General features: G+C 36.6%; 1 protein-coding gene across 1 annotated transcript; it reads right to left on the bottom strand.

Moving 5' to 3' along the window:
• Positions 1 to 284: 284 nt before the first annotated feature.
• SUB1 (SUB1 regulator of transcription) lies at positions 285 to 10074 on the bottom strand. Its single transcript, XM_085326296.1, has 4 exons — positions 9971 to 10074; positions 8226 to 8345; positions 2903 to 3011; positions 285 to 529 (listed from the first exon to the last, which is right to left on the bottom strand). Exons 1-4 carry the CDS (start codon positions 10061 to 10063, stop codon positions 450 to 452), a joined length of 402 nt encoding a protein of 133 aa, XP_085182422.1. The 5' UTR covers positions 10064 to 10074; the 3' UTR covers positions 285 to 449.
• Positions 10075 to 11811: the final 1737 nt, after the last annotated feature.

Below are 11811 nucleotides of genomic sequence, written 5' to 3'. Positions count from 1 at the left end.
AAAGAAAACAGCTTCTAGAGAAATACCAAAGAATATGAAATAAAAGAAAAAAAAAATGTAAATGGAGACATTAAGAATCTCCTCAGAAAACCAATTCATATTAGCTGTTAACTAAACTGAAACTAAAACAAAGATTAAAACTATCAGGTGGCCTTCTCTGCAAACATCTTCAATCAAAAGGCCATAAACAGCTATGCTTTACATATTATTGATTTGTTTATTTTACACCATGAGGTGGAAGCAACACATTTTCCTTTTAGTAAAGTATACACAAATAGCCTCACTCAGAATACACTTTTAATGCACATAAAAAAAGTATTCATCTTACAAATTGTTTTGCAATCCAAATATACAATAGCTTGGAAAACAATATTTTAGAAAACAAAAGCCAATGTAAAAAGACTGCTTAAAACAACTAAAATGATAAACATTTCTGTATGGCTCTGTCTTTACAGTTTTCTTACTGCATCATCAATATCAGAAATCTGTTCCTTCAGCTGGTTCCACTGTTCTGGATTTAAAGAAATACCTGAAACACAGTAAAAACAAACTTACTATGAAAAATTGAAGCTCAGGATCTTGCATAAAACTTAATAATAAGACTGATTTCATATTCAAAGCCTGTCATAAAAAATGTCACAACTATTAAATGTTTCAGCTGCTTCAAGTATAATAGCTATCTCACTTAACTACGTAGTTAGTAACCTAACCACTCACTTCGAACAGTTCATCTTTAATTCTTAGTTTGCCACTGGACAAATTTAACTTACAAAGACAATGAGTACAACACAACAAATAGCCAACAGAAATAAAGTTGAATTTCCACGTCTCACCCAGAGCTGTTGTGCTGCTTCCTGTCAGGGTAAGAACTACATTTCACTTCCATAACAGCATAACATTTGGCAATTAGAAGTCACAGCTCTTCCCGAGCCAGCTTCATTACGAATCTGATAAACATTCTTCTCACTCTTCTTCTTTAGTTCTAAATTCCTAATTCCTCATGCTCCAGTCTAACCCCATATTTCCTTCATCTTTCCTTCACTCCTCCTCCACAATCTGTGCCAACTCTACACTAACAGAAACTYACTGGCCTACCCCTCATACCAACCAGGCTCTTCTCAATTACCCTACTGCAGTGATAAGGTTTTTCATTGCTGTCTCTGTAGGTTGAACAGGAGAAACTGAATTCCATTTTTGGGGCTCACCACCTTAGTTTCTTCTATCATTGCTTTATCAGAGCACCATCATAATGACGACACTAAATAAACTGCATGGAATTTAGATCTAGCTGTTTAAAAGAATCTGGCACTGGAGTTTTCATCTGTACTCTGAGGACACAGAACTTGAACTTTAATCTTTATCATGTGAAGCTTAAGCAAAGTATTTTACAAACTTCAACTTTTTACACTGTTTTAGGATAGCTAAAGCAGCAGCTCACATGTGCACAAATGGAACATTAGATTCATATGCTGTTTCAGACTTTATTGATTTTACCATAAAATTCAGACCCCTTTGCCACATTGATAACCACCTCCATCTACATCATGTAGCTTTGGATTAGAGTTGATTGAAATGCTGATCTGTAGATTAGATATCAAAAATGAAAATAGGCACAGGACAGTCTTGCCAGCCAACAAAATAGCTTCAATTGATCTTCATTCACTTCTAAACATCACTATCATTTCATTTATCCATGAAGTCTTATCTTATTGTGCTTTCCCATTCAAGAAACAGCACATAGTGTGTGCAGATACTGTACAGAGAAAACCTCTTATTCTGGATGCATTGCTGTTATTTCACAAGAAAGATTACTCTTGAAGGACTTCTTGCTGTGTTTTGAGGTGGATATCAAAACTCTTTGTCCAAACCTATTATTAGTGGTTATTTAATTCTGAAAATACTTCAAGTTTTCCAAATATCTATTAATTGTGTTGCTCCTAACTATTGCTGCTGGACACACTAAAAGACTATAATAACAAATATAAGGTTTTTATATATACACACATATAAGATATATAAATAACATTTACATACATAGTGTGTATATACATAAGACTATATTAAGTGTCTTCAAATTCCAGAACAAGATGTTCCACACTTACCTCTTTCTTTGGTGCAATATGAAAAAAATCTGAAAAGCTAATTTTTTTTTTTTTTTTAAACAAAACCAATGTGGTGTTAAGGAAAGCACTACACTACTGCAACTATCATCTCACCTCCATTTTGCAAGTGGCAAAAGAAATTCCGAAAACTTTGCAGTGAAAACATGCCATTAGAAATAGGTAATAAAACAGTTAAGGTACAATTGCTTATACTGTTCTGCAGACTGAATTTACAGTACTAAACCTCAAATACGAAAGGTATTTCCACCTCAGCTAAAGTCTTGAAACTTTTTTTCCAAAGTTAGTCACATCATTAGATGTTTTAATTATTTTAATCAGAAGATGGACAGAAATTAACACAGCTGTTTTAAAGAAATTAAATGTCTTAAGGCTATTAAGGAATGAACTTCTTCAATTAATTTTGAAATATAAAGTCTTACTGTAATGAAGGTAAAAAATGAAATAGGTGAGTGCTAAGCTCATTGCAAGGGAGAGATGAGTGTGTTCATTACCTATAATCAATTTGCTTCTATCTAATGCTTTGCTTTCCATAAACCATGAAAGATTTATTTTGAAAAAAATACTCAGTAAAGCAAACAGCTAAGAAAACACACTCAGGTTAATGAMACTGTTTTACTTTTGATTATCAACTATAGCTAAGACTCATTTTAAAAAAATAAAGATGTTACTCTAAAAATACACATTTAGTTACAAAGTATAAGAATCTGATACACTGGGTTCTCCAATAAACTACACACAATACTTTAACATAAAATGACATGAAGCAAAAACAAAAATACCTTTTCTGCCAGGCTTCATTTCACCTTCTTGATCCATCCAATATTCTCTAATATCAATTAAGACTTTCCCTTTAAAGTCACGAACACTGACATACCTCATTTTGCCAATCTGTCAAAACATATGTAAAGATCTATTAGATATTTTACATAATACAGCACTCACTTCCAAACAGTACTATACTTGGACACGTGACATTGCATACTGCCATTTATTTTAGACACCAGAAAAACAACTAGTTCAAGCGCCTAATCCAAAGCAGTTTATAGGCTAATAAGAAGTGACAACATAAATGGAGGAAGGACATAAAAATCTGTTAAAAATTCAATATTCTTTTCTGCAAAAGCAGCAGGCATAGAATACAAATAATTAAGTGCCTAACAAACCAGTTTCTTCTAAAAAGACATTAATTTGCTTTTTCTGAAATACAATTTTGCCTCTAACAATTTTTACCACTAGCAGTGGTAAACAGAGGGAAAGCTGTAACAGCTCTATTCCCAAATCAAAGCTTTAGTCCATTCCATATCTAAGGAAATCAGATTAGATCTTCACTTATGAGAAGTATGATTTCTGGAATCTCCTCTCCCACCCAAGTAAATACATGTGGAAGTGAAAGGAAGCCACCAACTGTCCCATGCCTTGTCATGAGTCCTCAGGATATTTTGTTGGCACAGTGGGTGCAAGAAAATTTTGTTCTTGGACATCTTCCAAGAACATCTGGTCCTTTAAATTTACCAGCATGTAGCATACAATTAAACTGTCTTGGTTAAAACATCACTTTAGAATTTCATAATTTCTGTAGCATAAGAGTGTGCCTGAACTATGAGTTTTGAGGGCTTTCCTTTTAATTTTGGGGGAGAGAGAGGGAACTATACAATGCATATTTAGGCTTATTAAAGTTGCTTCTAATTTTGATATCAAAGGATTCACATTAATTCAKAGTCTAATGTGAATTTGCTAATCAAAAATTAGATAAAACATACTGAATCATGTAAAATACATTTAAGAAAAGCAACACCTGTGTACAGTCTCTGAAAAAAGAACAGATATTCTGAAGTATCCAGTTTTAATGTAGAATACTCCTTCACGATAGAACATTAGTTTTAGCTTTCAATTGCCTTAATGTATACATTCTGTACTTTCACATAATTAAATAAAAGGACAAACATCTTACTAGCAGTAAGTCTGAYCAGAAAGCATGAAAAACTCTCCAACCAAAATCTTGCAGAGGTTAAGTAGTAAGCTGTTACCTCACAGAACAAACAAGCATGATTTGTTAGCTTAAAGTCACTTTTTTCTTTACACAGATCATCCTGAATTTATTCTGTAATTGAGTTAAACAGTTGGGTCATTTTCAGATATCACAAGCCTGAACTAGTTTTCCCTGCTTCCAAGCATACTTTAAAAAGAATAAGAGGTCATAGCTTCTAAGATAGTATTTTGTGATTTATTACTTTCAGAGTACTACAAACATAACATTCCAAAATAAGGTATGATGTCACAGTAGCTGAGCTCTTTTAGACTTAACTTGCTACCATGCCCAAATTTGTCAGCACTGCTGGCAAAGGATATCCTAAGCGAACTGCATAAACAACATTCTTGGTTCTACATTATAATGCTTCAGTGATTTTTAGGTTTCCTCAAAAACAGCTTTTAGTGATACATTCCTCTAGAATCTTGCTTCTCAGGTCTATCAAAGAATGTCAGTGCACTGCTGACAATTCCAAATTTGTTCAAATACATTGTGATACAATGTAGATTAGCAATGCAAATAACGTCAAAGAGTTCAGGATTTGAACATTAAGGATGAGACTATCTATCTTAACTACAAGAAGGCAAGGGGCAAGAATATGAAGTGCACATTATTTATTCAATCAGTACATCTACTTAACTAAAAACACTTCCATACAAAAATCCTGAAATAAAGTTAAGCTTTATATCTCTGTCTACATTTCAGCTGAATGCTCACATTAGAATGTTTAGCTGAACACTAAGCAAAACAGCTGTCACTGCTAAAGACTTTAAATAGATTTCTGAAATAGTTTTAAATTAGCATTAAAAGCTAGAAGACAACCAAAATCTAGATTAACTATATTTGATGTTTCTTAAACTTCAGTTGTCTCTAATTCTGACACTGAATCATTTCTGAACCATTCTTTTCACACAGCAGMTGATGTTCCTAGAATAACTTCACTGGTGTTAAGACACCTTTGTATCACTATGATCACAGTGTTTCAAGGGTTATATTGCTTTATTCCAACAATGTACTGCCATACAGTCTTCATAGCCAAGTTAATATGTTCTTCATTAAATATCATAGCCCTTTATGTTGAAGATACACTATTGAAATAATAAGTTAAAGGACATTGCAAACATTATTTCCAGGTTTCCACTTCTAAGAACAAAACTCACTGAACTGTGTCTAGGTTCCTTTCACAGCTAGGCAACTGACTTCCTGTGTGAGTTTAAACAAGCATCTTCTTCATAGTTTTCCCTCCTATTTCTAGTTTGCCTTGATTAAAGTCTATGCACTCTGTGGAAGTAGAAACAAAAAAGCATCTTACTCTTAGTTGATGACAATATGTATAGGTAGAAGGAACACAATAAGCTAATTTAAACTCCTAGAATAGTCTTGTGAACAGCTGAAACATGCATCAAGTCAACTTGGCTTAGCACATTAATTCTGAAACTTATGTGGTCACCAGTTCAACGCTATTCATTATTTCACAATGACCCTTCGAGAGTGTCACAGGCCTATTTATCCACTTTCAGGAACCTATGACAGACTTTTAGAGACATTACACTGAAATTAAGAATTTATTTCTCGGAAGTCAAACAGCATATGAACCTTGTATCTTCTAAAAAAAAAAAAAGAGCAGGCACCATTTTCTTCTTTATAAAAAGTAGAAATTTCTGTCAAATACTTTATCATATCATGTGGCTCCACTCTGAACAGTCATTAATGCTATACCCAGACAATATTTACAAACCTTGTCCAAATCAGGCATAGGTACATGACAAAATTTGACAAACTAACCAAAGCACATGATGCAGTTTGTTGGCTTGAAGCTATACACAGAAATTTAACACTAAATCYTTCCACATTAGCATGAATTATACTTGTCAAGGACCTCTAGTAATACACCACAAGTGGGAGTAAGGTAAATTTTCCACTGCTTTTACCAATTACACTGGAATACTATTATCAAATTCTAAAGTGAACTAGGCTACCTGAGAGGTTTTTTTWAAAAAAAATATAAAAGATAAGTAAAYATTTGGTCTCTTACACTGAATTTCCTAATTACATTTTATTCTTCACGTTTAGTTCTAGGAATATTATACCATTAGTTTCAGACAAAAGTAATAAATCATAAGTCTTGAGTGCTAGATGTTCTGAATACATTGTGAAAAATGAACTCTACATTAACAGAAGCTGTATACTTTAAGAAAGTCATGTTGTGGAAGATAAAGCCACTAAGTTTCTCATCTTTCGCTACCATTGTTGCACATACTGAAGTCACAGAACTGCTGACCATCCTATGAATGCTTTACATAAAGCCTGATTTCTATCAATTCAAACCACATTTGTAAGTCATACTGCAAAGTTACTTGTACAGAGATCACTTTACAACCTAGAGAAGCAGAAAGGAAGGAGTTTCTAGTATTACCAAATCGTAATAGGAAGCTGCTGTAAATAGCCCCAGAAGAAACCAAACCGTACCTTAAAAAAATAACATACAACTAGAGCTTTCAGTATGCTCTGCTGGGCAGAGTGGAAGGAGGGACAGTATCCTCAGGTCTGAATGCTACTGAACAGTTATCTAATGGATAACTCACGTAAGTTGATACAGTATAAAAACTGCTTAGTGCTTCACATCAGTGAGAACAATCAATATAAAAAAAACATATGCTGTTGAGTAAAGGGTAGGCATAGATTAAGGAATACTGATGGTTTAAGTCAAGACAATACTCAAACATTTTTTTCAGTATTATATCCAACACTGGAAGAATCTTATCAGACTAATAGGAGCCTGCTACTAACCGTTCTTAGCAGATTATCTTAAGTTAAAAAGTTTGAAAGAAACCAGTACACACAAATACTTACGATTTTATAAAAAAAATGTACTGGAGACTAGGACAAAAATTTTAACTCTTTCTATCAAGGCTGGAATTTTGGAACATATTAGGAACACAGCAGAAAGTCTATATGTGGTCTCAGAAGTCTAACTGCAGTTAACCTCAAGTGTAAGACTCTAATCTCATTTTTCCTACACAGTTCAAAGCACGCCCCAGCTGAATTAAAATTTCTGCATCCTTCCTTTGATAAGGAATTCTAGACATTAGTGCCCAGTGCCTTCAACATAAGCCCTCCCTCCAAGTATACATCAAGAAGTGGAGACTGATGCACCAAAAACAACTGCCCTATATTACAGAATCAAACAGGCCCCTTTCTCCCTTTTCAAACACTTTTGCTACATTAACCTCCACAGCTACAGCCCCAAAGCATTTCTTTTTACTAGCCAGTGTTAACACCATCTTGCCTATATCCTTCCACAAAATGAAGAATCTAAGGAAGGATCTAAGAATCCTTTCGTCTCTCCTGCTCCTTTTGAGCCAGTAAGATGCAGATGTTTAGTAACTCTTGACCCGCTCCCAAACACTGCCCCAAAATTGAGCTACAGGCTCTTGCAGTTTTCAGCACACAYTGCTTCAGCTAGCCCCAAGAAGTATAATACCCTGAATTCACAAATGTATCTTGCTACTGAAAAAAAACATACACCCATTCCTTGTCTTAAAAATAAGGATGATTTAAGATTTCAGCCTTCTCAGGTGTTCAGTGAGAGGAAAAACATGCATCGTAAAACACAAGAACAAGCAAAACTTAATCCAAGATGCTGTCTTAGACAAGAGCAGAGTCGCCCTTGACCTCGTTAAATAGGAACTGAAAAGCGCGTACCTGGATTTCTGAGAACTTTCCTTCCAAGAGGTCTGATTTAAGAAACATTTGCATGCACAGATTGTCCTGATTTAATACTTTATATAGTTATCAGTGCTGTATTTACAGACAAAATGATTAACCAAAAAGTTACCTTGAGCAAAGGYTAGATCAGTTGCCACAACTCAGATTCTTTTACTTTACTGAAACCTGACATTGCTTTTTCTAGGCATCTCATCTACATTCTAGCACTGTAATCCTCTTTGGCCAGGGCTTCAAGAGACTAAACACTACGCTATCAAGATATACAGACCGCCTCTAAAAGATTTATAAAGAATAGGATGTAACATGCTACCTCAACTAARCTCTGAAAGAGCAGTCAGTTTTACCTGAAACATATTCTCATCTCTGTTACTGCTTTGCTTAGAAGAAGCTGCACCTTTTGAACTTTCACCAGTCTTTTGTTTCTTTACAGGCTTTTCCGGAGCTGCTTGCTTTTTCCGCTTTGCCTTGGAGCAAGAATAAAAAAAAGAAATGTTTAAACCACAACTCATTCTGTTAGTTACAAATAAATTTAAGTTAGAGGCTACAAATTATTRTCATGCAATATACATTCACTTCCTTTCACAAAGGCAGAACTTCAATACTGTATGCTTAAAGTAGAATTTTTTTTAAATAATCCTCCAGATTAGCCTCATTCTGTTCCCAGTGAAGTTTACCATAATACTTTGACTGTAAGGAGAGTTGAATTGGATTAAAAATACATTTCAAACTCTACTGTTTTTGCACAGTAATACTGCAAGTTTAGATTTTCTAAATAAAAAAAAATCTGATAGAAGCTTCAGCCACCTTTCCACTGAGTACAACAAAAATTTTAACAGCTAGCAATTCTTCTAGAAAAGAAGAAAAACAACAGATGAAATAACGAAGAAAGGATCTGGAAGTCACCTTCATCAGAGTAGCGTGTTTTTATATCAGAGTCTAATCTCTGACCACAGCATGATGAACAAAAACACTCTTAAACTGTCTAAATTATATCACCTGTGAAACAGATTACTCTATTTGCAGATGCTACAAAGTTACTGATTTTACTAATAGTTTTACAGTAATCATGCTGGGCTTGCTCAGAAACCAATGACACACAGATATGAAAAATTAGTTGCATTTGCTAGAGACATATAAAGGAACAGCTGCAACAAATACAGATTACCATTAAAATAATCTTACTGACCATTGGAGAAGACGGTTTCAACTACAACTTTGAGAACATATTTGCCTACCCAAAAGCATTATCTGATCATTTTCTTTTCTATTAAGATTTGGCATAATGCCTAATTTGATAAGTGCAACTGAGTTGCACATTTCAAGTGCAACATTTCAACAAGTTCAGTAAAGGTACAGACTGAGTCTCTTCACATGCCACATAAAAGACCTGATGATTGCAGTACCACATAGTATTTCTTAAGATAAATAGTGATGTATTTGGTTTTTTTGTTCATGGTTGGTAACCTATAAAAACACAATGTAAATACCTATTAAAAATAATTGAGAACACTCAATTTATGCTTTTAAAAACAGTTATCAGCATACATTAAAATTAATCAACTTAAAGACATTCTGGTTGGCTTATAAGTGAGAAACTAACAGATGGTATTACAGTAAACAAAAGAATCTGAAACAGAGAAAAGAACATGCAAACAAGATAAGCAAGTGGCACAGGGATGACAAGGCAGGTGGAGKTTTTTTGGTTTGGGCTTGGCAAGTAATACAGAAACCAAAATGAGGGGGCCTCAAAATTAGCCTAAATTCTTACCACCAGGGGCAGTTTATACAAAACCCTTCCATCTCTTGCCACAAAGAAGTGAAGAATTGTAGGAAGCTTGTGGCTAGATATATCCATACAGAAAATCCTGAAGAATCTGACACAGAATCCTGTGTCAAAACACAAACTTAAGATGCTTTTTGCTGTGTAGTGAACTTTCTTATCTATCAAATCCCTATTCTTAGTTTTTAAAAGGTCTGATAAATCATATTAAAGGGCATGCATTTTGTGACATAATGCACACCTACTTCCCTTACCCAAACTTAAAAAAGGTAGTTACTACAGTAATCATCAATTGCATACAATGTTCACCTTTTTGTCAACTTCGCTATCTGAATCACTGGCAGATGAGCTTGAAGACACAAGTTCCTTTGACTTAGGCATTCTAGGAAAAAAAGATAACATTAGAATACTATAGAAGAAATACATCCCATTATGGTTAGAAAGCACTCTTCAAACCCGGCTGGAAAGTCTCTCTTATTCAAACCCCTCCTACAGACTCAGCTCTTCATTTTCATATAAGCTCCAATACACRTTATGGATGCAATCCCAAACATCATCTTTTTTATACCTCGTGTTTTTTTTGCTACAACTGCCTTAAACAGTTTTAGTTTATGAATTGTTTAGAAAGAGAGAATTTTCACCAGTTTTCATCACCCCAGTATGGTAGAAACCATTATGGAAAACGTACAGCTCAGCACAGTACTATTCTCAACATGACTTCTCAATACTACATTCATAAATCCAAATTGAGGGCCACACTATTACCACATCTTTGGGGTTATTTTGCTTATTTGGATTTGCAAATAAGTCAGGGAATCACCATATATGAAGCTATAATTACTAACAATAGCACAGAAGTCTGAATAAACACCTTAGAATACAATGGACTACAGCATTGCAATTAATTTTCCACTGTAACTTTAAAACAGGAGTCACTAGACAGACATTCAACTTTCCTTGAAAGCATGCTGCCAGGTGTGCTTCTGCATCTCTCTGCTATGCAAACATGTGGTTAGATACAGCAGTTGAACATCTTGCCTGCTACTAGAAACTCTTTGTGACAAASAAATAGTTCGTTTGTCCTTTCAGCATAAAAATAAGCACCACAGAGAAGAACCGCTTTTTGTAAAATATGTTCCAACTAGGGAAGGCTGTGAAAGGAGTAAAGAAATGCATGTCAGAAGAACAGGAGAGGAAAAGGAATACCACATACAAAGAAAAAGACCAGGTTTGAACAACGGCAGTAGATAAATATCATTCTAAAGTGGGGCAGGTTCTAACAWAATAGCTTCAAGCACAATGAGGGAAGCTGCAGCACAGAGAATGAAACAGGGTACAGGAAGGGCACCCAGGCCACGCTGCAAGACAGAAGAGTTGGAATGGGACAACACAAAAATAAGCATAGCGATGCCAAGAAACAGAGGAGCCAGACAAGAAAGAGACTGATATATGGAGCATTAGCAGGGGAGAGCCCCACAATCCGCTTTAGGATTACAGAGTGACAATATGGAGGAAAGTGGGGACAGAAACTGGACGGAAAGGAAGTGGGGGGTAGGTAAGAGCCCCTCGGGAGAGGCCGGCAGGCAGAGCGTGAGGAGGCACCGGAGAGCGAGAGCAGAATAAGACGGGCCAGACAGAGAACGAAGGAAAAGAACAGCAGGAAGACAGGCTAGGACGGGTTGGGAACACCAGGTAGGCGGATCCCAGCCGCCATTTTCCTCCCCTCCTCCTCTCTTCCCTATGGCTCGCTTTGCCCCCAGGGGAAAGGAGCGCGGGCCTGAGGAGGGGGCGCGGGCAAGGACGCCCCGGTCCTCCTGGCGCAGGGCGGCAGCGGGAGGGCAGCGGGTCGCCGGCGGCGGAGGAAAAAAGGCAGCAAAGACGGAGCCGGGGGTCGCCAGCAGGCAGGGTCAGATCCCGGCGTGGGGGGAGCAGAGCCGGGCGAGTCCCCGCCGCCATTTTCTCCCTCACTCAAATCCTCTTTCTTTGCGCCCCCCCCCCCAACATGGCAGCTTCTCCTCGGCCGCGGCTCCTCCTCCCGCCCCGGGCCCCCTGCGCGGCGGGGCAGCCCTCCCGGGGGGTGCCGCAGGCGCTCGAGGGACGAGCGGAGGCTCGCAGCAGGACTTCGCTCCGCGCCGTCCCGGGGGGGGAGG

This window comes from Rhea americana, unplaced genomic scaffold (genome assembly GCF_003343005.1).
Source record: "Rhea americana isolate MKP2758 unplaced genomic scaffold, rheAme1 scaffold_13, whole genome shotgun sequence".
NCBI classification, from domain to species: Eukaryota; Metazoa; Chordata; class Aves; order Rheiformes; family Rheidae; genus Rhea; species Rhea americana.
Note: the sequence above shows the minus strand (reverse complement) of the source record. Positions and strands in the feature narration are given on the sequence as shown.

Excerpts from the sequence above, each read along its gene's own strand:
- SUB1 (XM_085326296.1), bottom strand. The coding sequence starts at position 10,063 with ATGTTATCTTTTTTTCCTAGAATGCCTAAGTCAAAGGAACTTGTGTCT. Across the intron at positions 8,346-9,970 it reads ATAGCGAAGTTGACAAAAAG|GCAAAGCGGAAAAAGCAAGC; the intron begins GTGAACATTGTA and ends TCTTGCTCCAAG. Across the intron at positions 530-2,902 it reads AATGAAGCCTGGCAGAAAAG|GTATTTCTTTAAATCCAGAA; the intron begins GTATTTTTGTTT and ends ACTGTGTTTCAG.